Source organism: Prionailurus viverrinus, chromosome A2 (assembly GCF_022837055.1).
Source record: "Prionailurus viverrinus isolate Anna chromosome A2, UM_Priviv_1.0, whole genome shotgun sequence".
Classification (NCBI taxonomy): domain Eukaryota; kingdom Metazoa; phylum Chordata; class Mammalia; order Carnivora; family Felidae; genus Prionailurus; species Prionailurus viverrinus.
The window spans coordinates 15,343,083-15,364,164 of record NC_062562.1 but is presented as its reverse complement, the minus strand read 5'-3'; the positions used below and the strand labels follow the sequence as shown (position 1 = coordinate 15,364,164).

The 21,082-nt window shown below is 52.2% G+C and overlaps 2 protein-coding genes across 5 annotated transcripts in view; one reads left to right on the top strand and one right to left on the bottom strand.

Moving 5' to 3' along the window:
* LTF (lactotransferrin) overlaps positions 1-12,312 on the top strand; it is a 28,438-nt gene extending 16,126 nt beyond the window's left edge. Inside the window, exons 10-17 of the mRNA XM_047849112.1 lie at positions 120-210; positions 1,487-1,534; positions 2,663-2,818; positions 4,527-4,668; positions 6,600-6,667; positions 9,168-9,352; positions 10,521-10,710; positions 12,121-12,312. Coding sequence (XP_047705068.1) covers positions 120-210; positions 1,487-1,534; positions 2,663-2,818; positions 4,527-4,668; positions 6,600-6,667; positions 9,168-9,352; positions 10,521-10,710; positions 12,121-12,155 — 915 coding nt within the window. The 3' untranslated portion in view covers positions 12,156-12,312. The remainder of the gene's footprint in view (positions 1-119; positions 211-1,486; positions 1,535-2,662; positions 2,819-4,526; positions 4,669-6,599; positions 6,668-9,167; positions 9,353-10,520; positions 10,711-12,120) is intronic.
* A 2,390-nt stretch (positions 12,313-14,702) lies between these two features.
* On the bottom strand, positions 14,703-17,887 carry CCRL2 (C-C motif chemokine receptor like 2). Of its 4 annotated transcripts, XM_047849119.1 has the most exons (4): positions 17,824-17,887; positions 17,390-17,488; positions 16,277-16,394; positions 14,703-15,842 (listed from the first exon to the last, which is right to left on the bottom strand). In XM_047849119.1, the coding sequence occupies exon 4, from the start codon at positions 15,781-15,783 to the stop codon at positions 14,734-14,736; it is 1,050 nt and encodes a 349-aa protein (XP_047705075.1). In that variant the 5' UTR covers positions 15,784-15,842; positions 16,277-16,394; positions 17,390-17,488; positions 17,824-17,887; the 3' UTR covers positions 14,703-14,733. The 4 variants fall into 4 exon arrangements, with proteins under 4 accessions (XP_047705075.1, XP_047705077.1, XP_047705079.1 ...); XM_047849121.1 differs by lacking the exons at positions 17,390-17,488; positions 17,824-17,887 and adding an exon at positions 16,668-16,785; XM_047849123.1 differs by lacking the exons at positions 17,390-17,488; positions 17,824-17,887 and having other exon boundaries at positions 14,703-14,977; positions 15,071-15,842; positions 16,277-16,513.
* Positions 17,888-21,082: the final 3,195 nt, after the last annotated feature.

Below are 21,082 nucleotides of genomic sequence, written 5' to 3'. Positions count from 1 at the left end.
ACCTCGTCGGAGCACCTGACATTCTCTGACCTAAAGCCGTTCTCTCAGACAGCCTAGAAATAGGCGAGACGGGAAAGCGCCCCTCTGTATGGTGCCGACGATTTGCTTTGGTTTTACAGAAAGGAGAAGCCGACGCCCTGAGCCTGGATGGAGGACTGATCTATGTGGCGGGCAAGTGTGGTTTGGTGCCTGTCCTGGCAGAGAACCAAAGTAAGTCGGTGTTGGGGGCGGGGGCGGGGGTGTCCTCTCTGGTTTCTTCCGTCTGGCCCATGGGAGCAGTAACCCCACTTGGTGGGTCCAGGGACAGATGCTGAGATGGACGGATGCATTCAAACAGGAGAATCAGGGAGGGGGAGCAAGAACAGATGAAAAGGGCCTTTACTCACACGGCCTGTGTGTTGAGAAGTGACAAAGCACAGACTGGTTTCCTCTTCTTCATGTAAAGCAGGATTTTAGTCAAGTACAATATACATACAGAAAAGTGCCCGTAAGTGCAACTCAGTGACGTGTCACAAACTGGTGGGTCCCCATGCCCTAGTGCCCCGATCACGGCAAGTTCCAGATGGCCCCCGGCGCCCTCCTGCCACCAGCCGCCTTACTCAAGCGAGGGCAGTAACCCCTGACTTCAAACGGCACAGATCAATTCTGCCTGTTTAAAAAATATTTTTTTTAATTTTTATTCATTTTTTGAGAGAGAGATGGAGACAGAGCGTGAGCAGGGGAGGGGCAGAGAGAGAGGGAGACACAGAATCCGAAGGAGGTTCCAGGGTCTGGGCTGTCAGCACAGAGCCCGTCGCGGGGCTTGAACTCACGAGCTGTGAGATCATGACCTGAGCCGAAGTCGGACGCTTAACCGACTGAGCCGCCCAGGCGCCCCAATATCTGCCTGGTTTTTTTTTTTTATTTTTTTTAACGTTTTATTTATTTTTGAGACAGAGAGAGACAGAGCATGAACAGGGGAGGGTCAGCGAGAGGGAGACACAGAATCTGAAACAGGCTCCAGGCTCTGAGCGGTCAGCACAGAGCCCAACGCGGGGCTCAAACTCACGGACCGCGAGATCATGACCTGAGCCGAAGTCGGCCGCTTAACCGACTGAGCCACCCAGGCGCCCCAATATCTGCCTGTTTTTAAACCTTCCGTGCGAGACACGTGCTTTGTACGTCTGTTGCTCAGTGTCATGTCCGTGAGATTCATCCAAAGAGTATTGAATCTCGCTGCTGTATGGTATTCTGTAGTTATTCGTCCATCTACGGGGGAGAGGCGTTCGGGTCATTTCCAGTTGGTGGCTGTTGTTTGGGTCGTTTCCAATTGGTGGCATCTGCGTCTGTGTCTTTTGCTGAACACACGCATCTGTGCCTTTCTGCTGCACGGGATTGCTGGACGGTCTCTTCGGATTTGATCCCGCATCGCTGAGATTTAAGAGTTTGTGGCTTCTCAGTAAAGCTGAGTGTTTAATGACATTTTGCTTGTTTGTGCTCCTTTCAGAATCACAGATCCCTAATAATGAACGTTGTGAGGATAGACGAGTGGAAGGTGAGTTGGAATCTGCTAATTTCAGGGTCATGGGGTAAGTTCTCATTGCTGGAGGAGGAGGAGGAGGCGGCGGCCGGGAACTTAAAAGAAAAAAAAAAAAAAACCTCACAGAAAGAGATACAGCCACAGAAGCCGTAAGCTCTTTTGAAGAGGCAAATAATTCATAGACGAGTAATTGTAATTAATGTTGTATTGACCTTCACGCTTAGCAGAGAACTGTCAGAGTTCTTCACCGTTCTCACAGCCATGGACGGTACTGCGGCAGATCCTGGCCTTGAACCGGGTCTCCCGGGCTAGATCCTGTGCTCTGAGCGGTACCCCCACCCTCCCGCTGGAGCCTGGGCTTGCTCAGCGCGAGAGGAGCTCCGCACTTGTCCACGGCTGGAATCCGTCAGTGACGCACCGTCAGGAGAGGGATTGCCACCATGTGGACCCTCTCACGGTGCAGGGCTGGTTTGGACTCGGCATGGGGGGGGGGGGAGGGGGTCCTTGCAGACACACTCCCCGCACCTACACAGCACTTAGTCTGGTGGCCATCGTGGCTGTGGCCCAGTGTCTGTTGCAGCTGGTGATTTATGCACTCTTGGGGTCACGCTTGTTCAGTGTTTTTTTTTTTTTTTTTTGCCTTAGTGGCTCACGTCTAATTTAGTAGCTCACAATGTGTGCCTGGCCAAGGACAGTCCCTAGCAATCACTTAAAGGATCCACTTTTCCTGGGCGCCTGGGCGGGTCCGACGGTTAAGTGTCCGACTTTGGCTGAGGTCACGATCTCCCAAGTTTGTGGGTTCGAGCCCTGCCTTGGGCTCTGTGCTGACGGCTCAGAGCCTGGAGCCCGCTTCGGATTCTGTGTCTCCCTCTCTACCCCTCCCCTGCTCGTGCTTTGTCTCTTTCTCTCTCAAAAATAAATACAGAGGAAGGATCAGCTTTTCTTATTATTTCGTCTCATAGCCTACATCGTTCTCACCTTCCCATAGAACAGCAGCCGAAGCTTCAGGCAGTGGCCGGATATCTGGGGGCATCATCGCCTGGCGATGCTTCTTGACTTATTTTGGCTTGGCTTGCAGACGGATGCGCTAGAGTCCCATGCCAGGCACCCTGGAGGTTAAGTCCTGCTCTTCTGTTGCTCAAGGGTACCTTGCCGTGGCAGTTGTCAGGAAATCAGATGCGGATATCACCTGGAATTCTCTGAGAGGCAGGAAGTCTTGCCACACCGCCGTGGACAGGACTGCCGGCTGGAACATCCCCATGGGCCTGCTGTTCAGCCAGACGGGCTCCTGCAAATTTGGTGAGGCCTGAGGGAGTCGTGGGTGGGCCACCCTGGGCGGTAGGCACATCGAGCTGTGGAACCTCAGGGAAGGGCAGGGGCGGGGATGTGCAGGCTGACTGCGGCCCGCGGGCCGCTTTTGGGGTAAGCGTGTTCTCTGTGTGGCTGCCTCCTACAGTCATAGGAGCACTGAGTGGGTCTCTACCCAACACGTCCCATGCCCCAGCCACCCCAGCCCCCCCAACCCAAGATAAAAATTCTGGAGTATCAGTCTGTTTCTCTGCACCCTAAGAACGGAGGCAGGTTCTGAGAAGTACGGATGTTATTATTATTATTATTATTATTATTATTTTAATCTCTTGGAGCCCTGGATCCGAATTTCTCTTAGGCGCTGGCTTCCTAACTTGGGGAAAGGCACCTGCCTGCCTCATGAAGCTGACTTCTTGCTCCACATGGCAAGGAAACCAAATTAGACCTCCAGGGTTCTGGCTCACCTGCTTCTGGGGCCTTCTGTCCCGGCCGTACCCCAGGCTCACACCCCGTGCCCTACCTGCTGTGGGCCTGGTGCCGTGGAAGTATGTGGCATGTTCCCGCCGGGGCTCACCTCTCGTGCAGGGGTCTCCTCGGGTGGGGCCCTCCTGCATTTTGGATGGGTTAGGGACCCTGGTTCGGGCAGGTTTCCACGTGGCTCTGCTCCTCACCGCGAGCGCTCGCTGTGGTTGCTCTGCACAACCCCCGCGGCCTCCTCCGAGCTGGGCGGAAGCCGCCAGGACCTTAGCGGGGTGCTCCCCAGCCTCCTCCGGAGGTCGGCACGCGGGGTGGCTCTTCCGGGGGCGGGGGCTGCACGCGTCTCAAAACGGGCTCTCGCTGCTCATCGAGGCGGGGCTTTCTTGTCCGCATCGTGTTCTGTCTCCTCAACCCACATTAATCCATGTTGACTCCCTAACTCGGGTTAAACCACACGAAGGGCTAGTGCAGATTACGGTTAAGCTGCTGGGAGAGAAAACCCTGACTGGAAGAGGCTGATTTCCCTCTCGTGCAAGTGCAATCCAGAGGTGGATCGTCCACAGCTACTGGGACAGCAGCACAGTGTCAGCAACCCGGGCTTTGACAATGTGGCGTCCATGCTCAAGGTCACCTCGTGGCCCGTGGAGGTCTAGTTCCCGCTTCTGCTTTCCATGTGCAGAATGAAGGAAGGGAAGGAGAAGAAGAGGCAAAAGGCAGGTGCCAACTGTCTTTTAAGGGTGTTTCCAGGACGTTGGCACGCAGCGCTCCTGCTTGATGCTCCCTGGCACGTCCCTAGCCACATGGCTCTACTGGGCACGGGGTGGCGGGGGAGGCCCGGTCTTTATTCTAAGGGACCAGGAGCCTGGGTCAAAAGCTGGCTTTCTAGTTCGGAGGCAAAGGAAAATCAGGTCCTGCAGGGTGCCACCAAGTTCATCAGCTGAGTCCCCAGCTCGAGGCTGTCATCATGGGACCCTCTGTCCAGTGACAGACTCTTTTCTCCGGCTGCAATCAAGATTCCCGTCGGTGCCTACAGGGAGAAGCTTCTCCGATTTCTGGCGGGCCTTCGGTGGGTGGGTCCGTGTTGCCATTCGCGACGGTGAGCGTGTTCTGTCTGTCCTGGGCCGTGTAGTGAACCCAGACCCAGTAGCATCGCCTGCTGGGCAAAGGCCTCTTACGTCGACTCGGGCAGGAAGAGCTGACTCCCGGTGTTCCTTCCCCGCAGGAGAATTCTTTAGCGAGAGCTGTGCCCCCGGGTCCGACCCAAACTCCAATCTCTGTGCGCTGTGCATTGGCGACGAAACGGGTGAGAACAAGTGTGTGCCCAACAGCAGCGAGAGATACTTTGGCTACACTGGGGCTTTCAGGTGAGTGCCGCGGCCGAGCCTCCCCCAGGGCAGGGACTTGTCCTTCGTCCGTCATCCTCTTTCATCCTGGCAGTGCATTTCTAAGGGGTCAGATATGGCCTGTCGCGGCAGAGGCAGGGAGCAGCCTGGAGGTCCACTGATGGACTGTTCCTCCCCCACACAAGCCACTGCAGACAGTGGAGGCTGACAGGGTGCTGTCTGACCTCAGCTCAGCCGGGCCCTCCCTGTGGCCTGGGGCCAAGGTCGGCCTCAGTGGGCCTCAGGGTCCTCATCCTCAGAATCAAATGGGGAGAGTACGTGGCCCCTTAAGTCCCGTCTATAATTCAATTTTAGGGGAAGACTTCTCTCTCCTGTAGCTGCCACCCTCTAGGCCAACGCCAAGAGTCGGCCGCTTAACCGACTGAGCCACCCAGGCGCCCTTGGTTTCTCTTTAAACTGTGATTCTTAAATTACAGACTCCTGGGTTAGCATCTCATTTTCTTCTTATTTATTTTTTCATAATTGCTTTTCTTTATCTTCCAGTTTCTGGGATATTTGCTCAGCTTAACCTTCTAATTGTTCTATCATTTTTAAGAATTGTTATGATGATGATTTTTTCTTTTTTTACTTTCTAAGAACTCTTTGTTCTGACTGCTCCTTTTTCAGACTTTGCATTCTTGTTTCATGAATGCTGCCCCTTCTCTTATCCCTTTAAAGACATTCATTGTCGTTTTTTAAAAAAAAAGTGTTATTCTCTCTCCCATATTGTCTCTGTATTTTCTGAGTATCGCTTTGGTCTCTATTTATTTTTTCTGGTATTTCTTCAACTATCCAGCGGTTTCTGGCCCTTTGTCCCTATTTAAGAAGGAAATAATGGCGCTGTCACAGTTCTGCATCAGTTACCACATCTTGGCAAGTAGGGGCCTCACCTGTGGTGCAGTTGGTTTGTGTCGTTTCACTGTGGGGCATCAAATATCAGAATCGATAGCCGTTTTCCTTGGGTTTATCAGTTTCTCCAGAGAACGAATCACCCCGTATGCTCCTCGGGAGGCTGAGTAGGGGAAAGGGGTTGTGATTTAATCTTCCAGAATAGAGATTTTCAATCCCCTTTCTTTTCTTCTTTTTTAAAATGTTTTATTTATTTTTTGAGAGCGAGAGACAGAGCGTGAGCAGGGGAGGGGCAGAGAGAGAAGGAGACACAGAATTCGAAGCAGGCTCCAGGCTCCGAGCTGTCAGCACAGAGCCCGACAGGGGCTCGAACCCACGAACTGTGAGATCATGACCTGAGCTGAAGTCGGATGCTTAACCGACGAGCCACCCAGGCGCCCCTTTCAATCCCCTTTCTGATTTTAGTGTTGGGCCTCTGCCCTCTGCGGTGCTTGGCTGTCTGTCCGTAGTGTTGTTCGGGTGCAAGTTCCTGTGAACAAACCTTCAGTCTTCTGCTGGGTGGGGGGAGGGGGAGTGCTCTCCTGGGTGCATGGGATAGGAGGGTACCTGCCCAGTCCTCCTGTGTCAGCCACTCTCAGGGGTGCCTGGTCCTTCTGACTGATGAGTCTTTCTGGAGCTCTGCAGTGCACATCCGTCTTCTTCTGGGCTTCCTACACTTCCGGCTTATGGTACCGCTGTTCTGTGCTCTGCTGAGGAAATCACTGCTCATTGATTTGCTCTCCACCTTCCAAACATGGTCATATTATCTTCTCTCCCTGCTGCCCTCCTCTTGCTCATGGTTTATGGCTTACAAAAAAAAAAAAATCTCACTACTGTAAAAAAAAAAAATCTCACTAATGGTATTTTATTGGGATCTTAGAAGCAGGGAAGGTTCACATGCGTGTTCAAGCTACCATTTAAAATCCTAAGTTCCAGGAATATTTGTTTTCGTCTGTGCCACGCATATGACAAATATTTATGAAAACCCTAATAGTTTTTCTTCTCGGGCAATGTGTTTATTTTAGGTGCCTGGCTGAGAAGGCCGGAGACGTCGCCTTTGTGAAAGACTCCACTGTCCTGCAGAACACGAATGGTGGGTGAATACATCCCAGTATTCAGATGTGCAGTCGGGAAGCTATTAGAACCTCTTCCAGGCTTTGGATCAAGTTCATTCCAAAATTCTTTACCTCATATGCAACATGGTGCATCTGTGAGTGTCACGTTGCCTTTGAAACCAAGTTCCCTCTGTCTCACTCTCTCTCGCACACACACACACGCACACAAACACGCACCAGCCGTGCTCAGTAACAAATGTCTCCCTGGCGTTGTCTAGTCACCCACGAAGCACACCGTCTGCCTGTTCCCACATGGACAACTGAATGTGGATGCTACCAAAAAAAAAAAAAAAAAAAAAAAAAAAAAAAAGAAAGAAAGAAAAATTGATATGCGCAAATACAATGAATACAATTTCCTTTTTTTAAATGTTTATTTATTTTTGAGAGACGGAGACAGAGTGTGAGTGGGGGAGGGGCAGAGAGGGAGACACAGAATCCGAAGCAGGCTCCGGGCTCCGAGCTGTCAGCGCAGAGCCCGACGGGGGGCTCGAACTCTCGAGCTGCGAGATCTTGACCTGAGCCGAAGTCGGACGCTTCACCGACTGAACCCCCAGGTGCCCCAAACTTCCCTTTTTTTTTTTATACAGTTTTTTTTTTTCAACGTTTATTTATTTTTGGGACAGAGAGAGACAGAGCATGAACGGGGGAGGGGCAGAGAGAGAGGGAGACACAGAATCTGAAACAGGCTCCAGGCTCCGAGCCATCAGCCCAGAGCCCGACGCGGGGCTCGAACTCCCGGACCGGGAGATCGTGACCTGGCTGAAGTCGGACGCTTCACCGACTGCGCCACCCAGGCGCCCCAAACTTCCCTTTTTAAAAAAGGAAGTAAGGGCCTTCATTGGGACCTCATGGGAGCCCTCAGTCTGGAAACTCCTTGGGAGTCACTGGAGACAAAGTCACAGGCAGATACAGATGATGGAAGATGAATGGTGATAATTGCCAACTTCCGCACCCGTACATCTGGCTGCCTTCCGAACTGCAGCCCCACTCGGCCCCCACGGCCCCCAGCAGATAACTTGCCACTTCATCCCCTGAGGAAGAGCCACCTGGACTTCCTGCCTTGTCTTTCAAACATCGGCACTCACAGCCCCTCTTCCCTCCTCCTGCCCCTCTCCATGGAGATGGACTGAGGACAGCCATATAAATTTGGAATGATCTCAGTATCAAATAGACAAAGCCAAGAGAATGGATGAAGTGTTTTTAAAAAATTTTTTTTAAATTAGAGAGAGAGAGAGCATGCAAGCTGGGGAGAGGGGCAGAGAGAGAAAGAGAGAGGGCCTCATAAGCAGGCTACATACTCAGCACAGAGACTGACGCAGGGCTCGATCCCACGACCCTGGGATCATGACCCGAGCCAAAATCAAGAGTCCCATGCTCAACTGACTGAGTCACCCAGGCGCCCCTTTTTTTGAGGAGAGCGAGCGGAAAGAGAGACGCAGGGGTCTGAGCAATGAACCTGTATTTGCACACACTCAGACATGCATACGATTACATTTTGAATTTGTGAACCGTCACTCTAAGTGATGTCCAAGGATCAGATTGATGTCAGCTTTTTTTTTTTTATACTGAAGGATAATTAACATCCAGTGTGATAACAGTTTCAGATACACAGTATAGGGATTCAACACTTCTGTATACTTCTCAGTGCTCATCCCAATCAGGGGACTCTTGATCCCCTAGATGGATGTCAGATTTAATTGTCTGTCAATTTCTTTGGGATTTCACAAGTGCGTTTTATTGGAATTGACTGAACATATTTGAGAAATGTATAGAGGTTCCTCTCCTTTTCCTAGTGACAGTAAGACCATTCGAACACGAAAGGAAGGAGAAAGCAATTTCTTCTCGGACATAAACCAGATGGTTCTTTTTCTGGAGCTCACTAGAAAATGTGGCATAGATGGAAGGTTTTCTTTTTAAAAAATCAACAGCTCTATTGAGAGATAATTCATGCCACGAAATCCGTCCGTTCAAAGTGTGCGATTCGGTGGTCTCCAGCACATTCATGGAGCTGTGTGACCCACCCACACAGTCCGATTCTAGAATACTCACACAAGCCCATAAAGTGACCCTGTGCCCTTCCCCTCTCCTCCAGAACTGGCAACCTTCAGTTTGCTTTCTGCCTCTGTAGATTGGCCTGCTCTGGACATTTCACACAAATGGAACCATGTGGCCTTCTGAGACTGGCTTCTTTCACTTGGCATCGTGTTTTCAAGGCCCATCCACGTTGTAGAACGTGTCAATGATTCCCTCTCTTTGGTTGTTGACTCCTAATTCCCTTGAATGGAAGCAGCCCTAACGTTTGATATGTTGGAAGTTCGTATCGTCGGTGCCGACAAAGCTTCCTTCCCTCTCTCTCGAGTCACTGAGACCTGCCTGTGCGCGTTTCAAGAGGCCGGTGGACTCGTCCAGCCCACCCAGGGCGGACCTTTGACTAAGCTGAACAGCCGTGGCTGATGCCGCCTCTTTTTCTCTCCCCAGGAAGGAGCTCTGAGGCATGGGCTAAGGATTTGAAGCTGGAGGACTTTGAGCTGCTGTGCCTGGACGGCACCCGGAAGTCTGTGAAGGAGGCGGAGAGGTGCCACCTGGCCAGGGCTCCGAACCACGGCGTGGTGTCTCGGGAAGATAAGGCTCAACACCTGGAGCAGGTGCTGCTCCAACAGCAGGTGCGGATCCCCAGGGCCTCCGGCCCTTTCTTAACTGGCCGGGCTCTTGGGGGGCGGGGCGGTTGTAGGTAAAGCCGCCTACCCACGGCCCTTGTGTCTTGTCCCTCTGCCTGGCGCCGGTGGCTTCATGTGTTGGCTTCATGCTGAGGAGCTGCCCGGAGTCTCCGTGAGAACAGCAGAGGCATCCGCCTTTGTAATCTCGAAGGACAACAACAGACCCAGAACTCCCATAGATTGAAGGCTGTCTGTGGAAAGTGGTTTGAAGCAAACTGTGCAATTTCCTTAAAGTCTGGGATTCTCTTTTATTTTTTAAAAATATTTTGTAATGTTTATTTATTTTGGAGAGAGAGAGAGACAGAGACAGAGCATGAGCAGGGAGGGGCAGAGAGAGAGGGAGACCCAGAATCCGAAGCAGGCTCCGGGCTCCGAGCTGTCAGCACAGAGCCCGACGCGGGGCTCAATCCCACGAACCGTGAGATCACGATCTGGGCCGAAGTTGGATGCTTAACCGACCGAGCCACCCTGGCGCCCCTGGGATTCTCTTTTAGAGCTTCTAGTTTTGTATTAAAACCCCATGCGTCTTAAGTGTGCTTTAAAGACAGTACCCCGGCCTCGTAATAAAAGGCGCGGTAATCTCACTGTTGGCACACTCACTGGGGCTGATAAGAGGTCTTTAATCATCGAGGTGTTTTGCTCTGACTCCTGGGCATAGAGGAGGATCTATGGCCACGGGAGGCTGAGCGGCCCGCCCAAGGCAATGACCTGCTCAGTGGCAGAGAAGATTTCCGATGCAGACAGTTTCTCCAGGAAAGCTGGCCTGTGGGAATGCCGTAGGTGATCTCGGAAATCCTCAGCTGTCACCTGGCCACCCAGAGGTTCTAAGGGAAGAGACCACAGATTAACAAGGAGGGGACGATGGTGGGAGGTGGGTCAGAGGTAGTGGGGGGGGTGCCCAGGCCCTGCCCGGTGGGTCGGCCACCCGGGGCACGGGCTGCGGGATGACACGGGGGTGGCAGGAGGCTCAGCTGAGGCAGTGGAAGGACTCCAGAACTCAGCTCCAGAACTCAGGGCTGAGCCTGGCTGGAAGGAATGTCCTTGGCCTCTCCTGGTCCACACGTTCTCCTGTTTCCCTCGGCGACTCGCTTACTTGTCTGCCCTTTTGGTACAGACTCATTTTGGAACAAACGGAGACAAATGCCCGAGTGAGTTTTGCCTGTTCCGGTCCAAAACCAAAAACCTCCTGTTCAATGACAACACCGAGTGCCTGGCCAAACTCCAAGGCAAAACGACATATGAAGAATATTTGGGGTCGGCATATGTCACGGCCGTTGGTAATCTGAGACAGTGCTCAACCTCCCGTAAGTAGGACGTCCCGGAGAAACCATCGCACGTGAAGGGCAAGGTTGGAGGGCCAAACGGCATTCCAGGAGGGAAGATGGGAAAAAAAATGTGAAGGCAATGCGATATCCCCCGACCTCGGGAAGTTACAGCCTCACCGATGGGGTGGAAACACTCAGGAAAAGTAAAGCAGTAGATAATATGCTAAGTTTTTATAATCCTGATTGTAAGTGCCTGTCAGGGAGGTTTTAGACACTGAGAATTCATTGTATTCAGTAGAATGAAGCGTGTGTATATCTATATGTAAGTATACACACCTGCACACATATATATGTATGTGTATACGTGTATGTATTCAGAAAGGACAAACCCCGGTCTCTAGACAATTACCATATATGCCAACTGTCGAGACTACAAATTCTCAGAAAGTATCTTAGCCAGGAAAACATATTGACAAATAACTTGGCCCTCCAAAAACATTTCTAAGACATCGCAGAGCGTTGTAAGGCTCCAGGCGGTGATTCTAAAATTTCAACGGGCACTGCCTCCCCTGTGCCGGGGGAGGCCGGGCGGGGAATCACCCAAAGTCTTATTTCTGGCACCTCGTCCAGACAGCTGGAGGCATCGGGTGGGGTGGTCCAGGGGTGGGGCGGGGCCAAGAATCTCTGTATCAGCTGTTCCCAACCAGGCACAGTTCCCCTGCCCCACACCGAGGGGACATCTGGCAACGCTTGGCGGTGTTTTTGATTCTTACAACTTAGGGGGGTGCTGCTGGCGTCTGGGGAGCAGAAGCCAGGGATACTACCAAACAAAGCACGGGACGGCCTTCTCGATGAAGAATTGCCTGGGCCCAAACGTCAATAGCGTCACTGTCCTTAACCACCCGGCGTCTCGGGATCGTGGTCGGGTGGTCCTGGCACTGATGACATTTTGAGAAAGAGGTTGTAGGGCTCTTCTTGGGAGCAGCCAGCTCAGGATTGCACAGACTGCCTGCCCCTTGAGGGCAGGGCCTGTGTGTCCCTGCCGAGCCCCCAGCACTTAGCGCAGTGACTCACGCAAAGCAGGCCCCCGCGAGTATTTGTGAAGGGCTGGGTGAACACGAGTGGAGACAGATTTGCATAAAGACGAGGGCGTGGGTTGCCCACATTTCAGAAGTGAGAGGACCATCGTGTCACGTGAACTCGAGGGTGACACTTGGTTCCGTTAGAGACAGATGGGGTGGGGGCTGTGTCCGTCGGGCCAGGGCGGGACATCACCCGGGTTAGCCAGGACCCGAGCGGCTGGGCTGGCCTGAGGAGGAAGGCACAGGGAGACAAGTGAGCCGGCACCGCCGAAGGCAGGGGAGGGTCTGTTTCTTTGTGCCCTCCTTGATTGATCTATTGATTAAAAGAAATCAGTTACTGACTCTTCTGCTTTGGTGTGTCCCACAGCGCTTCTGGAAGCCTGCGCCTTCCTGAGGAGGTAAACCCACCCGCAGACTCCGTGGCCTCCCCTCCTGCGGCACCCCAGGCCCGCCCCGCTCTCAGCCCCGCCTGGGGCGCTGGGCTGTCCCCCTTCCCAGCCAGTCACCCGCTTTCGCGGCCCTCAGCGGTCATCCCGGCAATAAAGGAAATGAGAAAGGCTGTCGGTTTTCATTCCTTAGAAGGCGTCCTTTCATCTTCTCTAGAATTTTATACTGAAATCCTGTGTCTGATCGGATATGAGCACAGCTGGGCCTGTCCTTGCGTGTTTTCCAGGTTCAGCGCCTGGAGTTTTGGGTTCGGGGCCTGCTGGTCTGGAGCCAAAGGACAGGCCCGGCAGCTGGCTTTCTCAGGGGCATCTGGCTGGTCGTTCACATGATCGGTGCCATGTGTGTGCGTGTGCTCGTGTATGCGTGTGCGCGTGTGTCTGTGTGTGCACTTGTACCTGTGTGTGGGCGTGTGTTTGCGTGTGCATGTGTTTCTAGGGCAGAGCGAGGGAATAGGGAGTAGACAGACAAACCCGAGTAGAGAACAGACAACTACAAGGATCATAGGGAAAGGTGAAAACCTTTAAGACATTTTTAAAAAATATTTATTTATTTATTTTTATTTTTATTTTTTTAAAATTTTTTTCCAACGTTTTTTATTTATTTTTGGGACAGAGAGAGACAGAGCATGAACGGGGGAGGGTCAGAGAGAGAGGGAGACACAGAACCGGAAACAGGCTCCAGGCTCCGAGCCATCAGCCCAGAGCCCGACGCGGGGCTCAAACTCCCGGACCGCGAGATCGTGACCTGGCTGAAGTCGGACGCTTAACCGACTGCGCCACCCAGGCGCCCCCAAAAAATATTTATTTTTGAGAGAGGGAGAGCACAAGCACGGGAGAGGGAGGGGGACAGAGGATCCAAAGCAGGCTGCAGGCTCTGAGCTGACGGCAGTGAGCCCGATGCAGGGCTCGAACTCGCAAACCTCGAGATCATGACCTGAGCCGAAAGCAAGAGTTGGGCACTCAACCAACTGAGCCACCCAGGTGCCCCTGTTTTGATTTTTAGATTCTACCTATGAGTGAGGTCCTATAACATTTGTCTTGAGTCTGACTTATTTCACTTAGCATAACACTTTCCAGGTCCTCCTCTATCTTTGACTTAACTTTGATAGCACATGGGAAGTATATAAAGTGTCTTGACGTTTCTTGTGATTCAAACATTAGTTGTCAAGTGACTTTGCTACAGTGTATGCTTCATATGTAAGTGCTATTCTGCCTCGTAACGTCAGGTTGAGTTTATTAAGAAACATAGTGAATTCGGCAGAGAAATTTAGTTTTCAAAGCCATTCCGTGTTCTATAAAGTAGATACGGACCATCCTTCTTGTTCAGAAAAATTTCCGTCGTGGCCCTGAACGCAATCTGCCACTGCTAAGCCACAAAACTGCTGTGAGGTAGGGTGAGTCACGATAGAAAATTTTTATTTCAGAAAAAAAAACCCAACAGAATTAAGGATAGGTAAGCCCATGGCAGCCAATGAACCTCACCGTTGAGACTGCTGGTTTAATTCACATCGTAAATTCCAATTATTTCCCACAGAGTACCGGTAGCGAATGACCATTGACTTTACCACTTTTACAGATTTTGTAAATTTGGCCAACTGAGCCTTTTCCTGCTCAACACAGACTTGAACTCCCATCGCTTATAACACGTATTGGCAGATCGCACTTCAGATTGTACTGAATTAGTGTTCTCTCAACTTCCTTGAAAATATTCTTGCCTGTAGTTACTTTGTGCAGGCTATTCATGTAGCAAGAAAACCTAGTGAATTCCACGGACCAGGTCGCTTTTACCTCTTTACCCATAGCTTCAGCCGGCCAGTTCTTTTAATTACCTGCAAGAAAATGCGCCTGAACGATTGCTTTTATATGAACAGGTTGCTTCTAATTTGGAATGTGGTCTGGTTGTAAGAGCACATATTTATTTCACGTGTTTTCTTGCCCGGTGTTTGGAAGTTTGGGGTGCTGGACAAAGCATAGATTCTGCAATGAATGGCAGTCATATTTGGGTCCCAGCCTTGCCACTTTCTAGCTGTGTGAGCCGAGACCAATTTCTGAGCCTTAGTTTCCTCCTTGGCGAAATGAGACAAATGCCGTCTACACCCACGGACAAGCACTGAGCCGCGGAGGAGCTCACGTTTGCCAAGGGCCTGCCTCGCACGACACCTAAGACAAATTCAGTGCTCCCCACTTGTCTTCTCATATCCTATTTTTAAAAATATTTTTAAGTTTATTTTTTATTTATTTTGAGAGAGAGCGAGAGAGAGAGAGAACACACGGGAGGGGCAGAGAGAGAAGGAGAGAGAGAGGATCCCAGGCAGGTCTGGCACTGGCAGGGCAGAGCCCGATGAGGGGCTCGAACCCACGAACCATGAGCTCATGCCCTGAGCTCAAGAATCCGACGCTTAACCGACTAGAGCCACCCAGGCGCCTCTCTTCTCGTATCCTATTTTGGACACAGATGTGTAAAAATAAATACACACACGACGCAGCAATACAAAACCCGATGTTTATTTATCCCGCCGTTGACGGAAGCCTGTTTACACTCTGGTGAAATCGTCATGTTCTTCCACTGACGCGTCTTGTGCGGAGCCCTCAGCGCCCCGAAGCGGACTGTCACCCCGCAGACAGCACAGGCGGCAGAGGTGTCTTCGGAACGTGGTGTCGAGGACCGCGTGGAGCACGGGGTTGACGCAGCAGTGGGTGGCGGCGACGATCCTCACGATCTGAACGCTTCTGTCCAGGTGGTAGTTGCTCTGACAGTCGTGCAGGGAGAAACGCTCTCTGAACGCGGACAGGAAAAGTGCGATATTGTAGGGGCCCCACATCAGAAGGAAAACAACCACTATGGCAAACACGAGCTTGTGAGGGTCATACCTCCTCCCCCTAGAGCTCAGCGTTTTTCGCAAACGCGTGTAGCAAGACGTGAGAACGCACAGTGGGAAAAGAAGGCCCAGGATGTTCATCTTCAGGGTCAGAAAATGCTTCCAGAAAGTCTCCTCAGCTGGCAGGAAGGGAGGGCTGCTAACAAAGCACTCGTATTTCTGGCTCTCCATCTGAGGTTTGTAAAACACGGATTCAGGCAAAATGACCAGCGTGGCCAGGCCCCATGCCAGAACAGTCGAGGCGATGTTCCAGCGCACCGTCCTGGTCGGGGGAAACCTTCTCATGTTGCAAGACACCAGGTACCTTTGCACGGTCAGAAGGACGTTGAAAAAAGCCTCACTGTACAGGCCTACGGAGGAAAATACGACGAGAGTCTTACACACGGGGCTGCCCAGAACCCCCCCATGGGACGCGGTGTAGGCCCAGAGAGGCAGGGAGAGCAAGAAACATAAATTCGAAACTGCCAGGTTTAGGAAATAGACATTTTCCGTGCGCCTGAGTCCTTTGTGCTTCGCCAGGATGAGCACAGTCAAGATATTGCCCAGCAGTCCAGCCAGGAGCACAGGGATGAAGAGCTTGGGGACCACCCGGCTCAAGAGAACCTTGGCGTCGTATGGGTGGCACGTTTCTATTTCGTCGTCATTCAGGTCCCCCTCTATGAGGACGTCATAGTTATCCTCCGGGGCCAACGTGTAATTAGCCATCGTCAGCCTGCCCTGTGGAGAAGTGAAGGATTATCTTCCCTTCATACAGCTGGGTGGTCCTGCAGGGGGAAAAAAAAAAAACTGGATTAGCATCCACGAAGCCATACTTACCCTCTCCTGGTGCTTCCTTGTACCCACAGTAGGTGTACATCTCAGGAGACTGAAACCGGTGCTGACACCCCGGGGGAATAAAAGGAAGCCTTCCACGTCTTCAGAGAACTTCAGCTCTCCTGGTGGAAACAAGACTTGCCTGTCTGAAGACACCATCTGAGAAAACAGAGCTCTAAAGAGAGCCGAGAACTGTGGTCTAGTTTCCTCGAAGTCGGTCCCGGTCCTAATTTCTACGTGTGCAAAAAGCCTGCTCACCCTGTGAAGGAGCTTCCTGTGACCGGCTGGGCTGATGACTGAGTCCTTCTCTCCAAGGAGAGAAACAAAGGTTTGCAAAAGTGAAACCATCCCCAAGCACCAACAGGAACGTCACTGGATGACTTACCACTTGACCGAGTTCCAGGGGGGCAGGGCACAGCCTCTTGACCCACCATCCGAGCTGCTGTGGGAATGGCCTGGGGGCAGCTGGGAGACCGGCTTTCTTCTGAGCAGACGGTCCTGACCTTGAGGGGCAAGAGAAGCCACTTTTAGCCCTTGGTAGGTCTACGTCTACACCACAAGTGCCCGGTCTCGGGGAGTAACCCAAATAAAGCAGCTCGAAAGCTCCTCCAGACCCCTAGAGTGTTTCTCAAGCCTTTGAGCCAAACCAGGAAGTTGTTTTCTCCTCCCGGTTCCCCCCCCCGACCCCGCCTTTGATTTCCCTGTGGCCTTTAGACAGGCGTCCGGCTGGCTGCCCTAGATAAGGGAACTGAGTTGTCACTGCTCCCCAGTGATACCAGGTGGGGTGGCAGGAGGGCTCTTCTGAGCAGGTAACAGCCAGCAGCGGAGGAGAAAGGGTCCTGTGGTAGCTTTATGTCCGGACCCCAGGGCCCGGCGCTCCCCTGCAGCGGCTCATCCACAGCAGCAGAAACCACCCGGCATCTAGAACGCTCGGGGAGAACCACAGTGAGTGGCATGTGCTTGGATTCTCCTTGTCATTGTTGAGAGACACTGAGCTGTGGCTGAGGGAGGAGGGGGTCCCGAGAGAGAACTTGGGGGACAAAGGAAGCCACGGAGGGGTGTCACTTGGGACAGGGAAGGGCGTTTCTGCCGAGATGCTCAGTACCAGTGGGTGTGGGGCTGCTGTGGGATTTGAGGAAAACTGACAGTGGGGAAAACCCGGAGTTAGGCAAGCCGTGAGGTGCTGACCCTGCTCTGAGAAGATGCCAGGAAATTCCACGGAAGCAATGCCAAGTCTGGGCTACAGAGGCGGCGAGGGAACGTGCTACCCCCTGACTGAGGCAGGGGTGGGGTGAGAGGTCTGAGGCCAGAGAGGAAGGAGGCCGGGAAGATTCCAGATTTGGGAGAGTGGGAGGAATTAGCGGGCGGGGGGCTGCATGGGGGTGGCTTGGAAGAAAGGTGGGTGGAGAGGAGGAACGTGAACCAGCTGGAAAGTCTGTATGAACTTCCTCCGGATCAAGTCCCTGTACCTGTGATTGACCTAATTTGGGGACCAGACCTACACCGTGGTTTAGCATTCACAGAGTTGGTTAAACGGCGTCCTGTCAACGAATGCCAGAGACGTGTCCGAGGTGAGCATTCACTGCAGAGCGTGGACCTGCGGAGATGGAAATAGAACTGAGCACGCTATTAAAAGAAAAGGAAAACATAGATAAAAGAGCTCAGACGAACATGTGGTCGAGCATTAAATTTGCCTCGAAGATGATGTTCCTCTGCGTGGAGGGGTTTGGTGTCATTGGGAACCCCAAATGTGAGCACTTCCCAAGCAAGGCTTGCCCCACTCACTCCCCCCCATCCCCCAGGCTTCTGTGAGTGAGTGGGAGTTGCCCACCCCCGGAAGCCTTGCCCCCTGGGCACAGCTCTGGGACCAACAGACATGCCTGGGCTATTGAGCCACACCAGCCCTACGACCCCAGGACCTTGGTGCCTTACTGTCTGATGCTCACTGATCCATCCGGGGTGAGGCAGCGAGTAGTCAAGTCAACTCTGAAACCTAAAAAAGCCCCGTGGACGCACACACACACACACACACACACACACTACATGATTAATGATTATTTCCTCTATTTAAAGGAAAACAGCAGCCAGCAGGACCTCACGTATGTCACAGAATTACTTGAAATTTGAATTTCCCCAGGAAAAACACTAGAAATTCAGGCTCACCCTAACTTCCTGATATTAGTACGGGCTTCACTTTCAGTATTATTTTATTTTGGCTTGACTCCCAACATTCTGCTTATTCACACTCAGGCCAGGGAGCTCTTCCTTTTATTTTATTTTTTGTTTTGTTTTCTTTAATTGAGATATAATCGGCATATACCATTGTGTAAGCTGAGAGTGTACAGCGTATTGATTTGATACGTTTATATTGCAAAAGGATTGCCGTTGCAAGGTTAGCCAACACCTCTGTTCCCATCACGCGACCATCATTTCTTCTACTAGGAGTGGGAACAATTCAGATCTACTCTGCCAGCAAGTTCGAGGTTTATTATACAATTTCGTCGCCTCTAATCACTGTACTGTGTGTTAGATCTCCAAGGCCATGGGATTCCAGAAACTTCTAAATTGGTAGGAAGGAATGGTTTGGAGGTCTGAAGCGGAGGCAAGAGGAGAGTTTCGTTACCATTCCACTGGCTGGAACCATAATAGGGTCTCTTCGCTATTTGTGAAACCTCACCACATTCTGTGGCTTTGGCATGTGGCTCACAAACCTTGAGTTCTTTATCACTGTCATTTAACCCCGATTTCCGTCGAAGAGAGGAAGAAACTAGAACTCTTGCTTTCCTATACACACAGATCAACTCATCTATTCAATTCGTCTTTTCCGCAACTATGTATACGGAGTGCCTGGCGTGTGCCCAGCGCCATCCTGGGTGAACAAGGTGAACATCAATGAACGAGGCCGGCAAACATCCTGAACTTCACGGAGCTTGCGTGCTACGGACAGAAGCAGAATACGTAAGTAAACTGTAGGGTAGTGGCAGAGACGTGCTATAGGGAAAAAGCAGGAAAGAGGGTAGGAAGGGCCGGGGGGTGCAAGAGTTCACCTTTTACACAGGATGGCTCAGAGAAAGCTTGGCAACAGGTGTGCACAGGAGCGGCACATGAGGGGGCCCGATAACTAACGTTGGAAAGCACACGATTCAGTGGGTTGCATTCATACCATCTCGGATCTCAGCTCCGAATCTCAGCCTTGGGAGGGAAGGCACCTTCCAAGGGTGTTCCTTCTGGGAACTAAACTGAACTAAAAAATGTAAGCAAGTTTCTTTACTACAGGACTTCTCAGAACTCTTAATACACCAATAAGTACAGCGATCCTCCCTGAGGAAGAGAGGGTCTGCAGTGTTTCCCAAGGTGGTTTGATCGTGGAACCCCCTTTGATGTTCACAAACAGGTCCTCACGGGCCAACGGTTCTGTAGAACACAATTTGAGAAGTGTTGCCTTTGACATCAGTGTTGTCGTGACATACACGACACTACTGTGTCGTGGGGCGGCCATGGGGACGGGCCTCCGCCACTCTGAAGGGAGTGTAACTGAGGGTCCCAGCTGCCTCACCCTGAAACACATCCTCGCGTGCCCTCCAAAGGCCGTGCTTACCGGGGGCTGCTCCGGCCAGTGACCCTTTTAGGGACACCGGAGCAGGCCCAGTCCTGGGAGGCCGGCTCCTCTGACGGTGACTTTGGCTGGTGCTTCCCCTCGCCCCCAAGCCTTGACCCTCCTTCTCTCCTTTACTTGGGGCTCAGATCTGCTTTGTGATCTGGGGTTTTCCCAGCTTCTTCCGGCTCCCTACGATCTCTCAGAGACATTTCCTCTAATGCATTTCTTCTATGCCACATCATCCCATCTCGAAGGAGCCAAGCTAACACAACCTCAGAAGGGCGGCATCCATCTCTAGGGGCTTGAGCCCTTGGCTTGCTGGAGAAGAAAAATGCTTTGCAACACTTCATCCCTCTCTGACCATCTTGCCCACCACCATCTACCTGTGGCCTGCCAAGCTCGAGCTCTCTGGAACACATGAGACCAGGGATTGCCATCATGGCCCATCCTGCTCAACTCCTCAGGTCATGTGCCTTCTCTGGTTCTCATCACCATCTCCCTCGTGCCCTCTTTGCCTTCAGCTCACTTCTCCGTGCTCCCTTTCCCCCCCCCACGCTCTTCCTCTGTGCCCTCTGGAACCTGAATTCCATGAGAGACACTCCTGCTGACCTCCTTAACGTTTCCCAGAATATTCCTAACGTTTCTCATCCCTTGGCGGCACCCCTTCCCTCTCACACCTATCTTGGGGGTCAGGAGGTGACATCCCTGGCCCCGGTGCAACTTGCCGACCCTTGTTCCCAGGTATGCTTCCGGTCCCCAGTCCTGTAACTGTATCACCCTCTGCTCCACTGCATCCCTGCCACCGCCTGCCTGCCTGCTCCCTCCCCCCACCCCACTTTTTAAAAATTAAAGCCATGGATAATGAACTTCGGTCCATCCCAATTTCCTCCATGTCCCCGGTGTTGACCCTCGTCCTGTACCAGCTCGTAACTTCCATCAACTCACGAATTCGACTTCCCTGAGGTCCGTTGACGCTGATTCACCACCGAAGCCTTGCAGTACACTCGCTCACTTTCCTGATTACAGCTTCCACTGCTTTGACCACCACCACCCCCGCCCGCCGTTTACTTTCTGCTCCTGCCCGTGCTCCTTCCTCGAGCCCCCCCGGCCTCTGCCCGCGAGCCCCCCGGGTGGTCACATCCCTCCTGTCTCGCTGGGATCCAAGTCTATCACTTAGCCACTCTCTCTGGGCAATACCTGGCCCTCCCTTGAAGCCCCGGCCTTAGATCGACCCTCCCCACCTGCTTCTCCTTTTCACTCCTTCTCTGAGTATGTGAGTCTGAGGATAGCTGGTTGAAACCACCTAAGCCACGAAGAGAAGACCTATCACTAATTTGTGGTCTCCCATCTCAGCTAGCTTCTAGAAATTCCTCTAGTCTCCTTAGTCACTCTTCTGAGTGTCCCAAATTGTCCCCTTCTCCTATTTGCCATCAGCTGTTCCAAGCACCCGAAACCTCTTCCTATGCCTTCGAACGCCCACCGCCACCGTCCACACTTACGCTCAGGAGGCGAGCCCATCTCTGCTTTTGTCCACCCCCTGGGCTCTGGCTTCAAATGCATGGTGGCATCTCCATTCTTCCCTCCTCCGTAGGA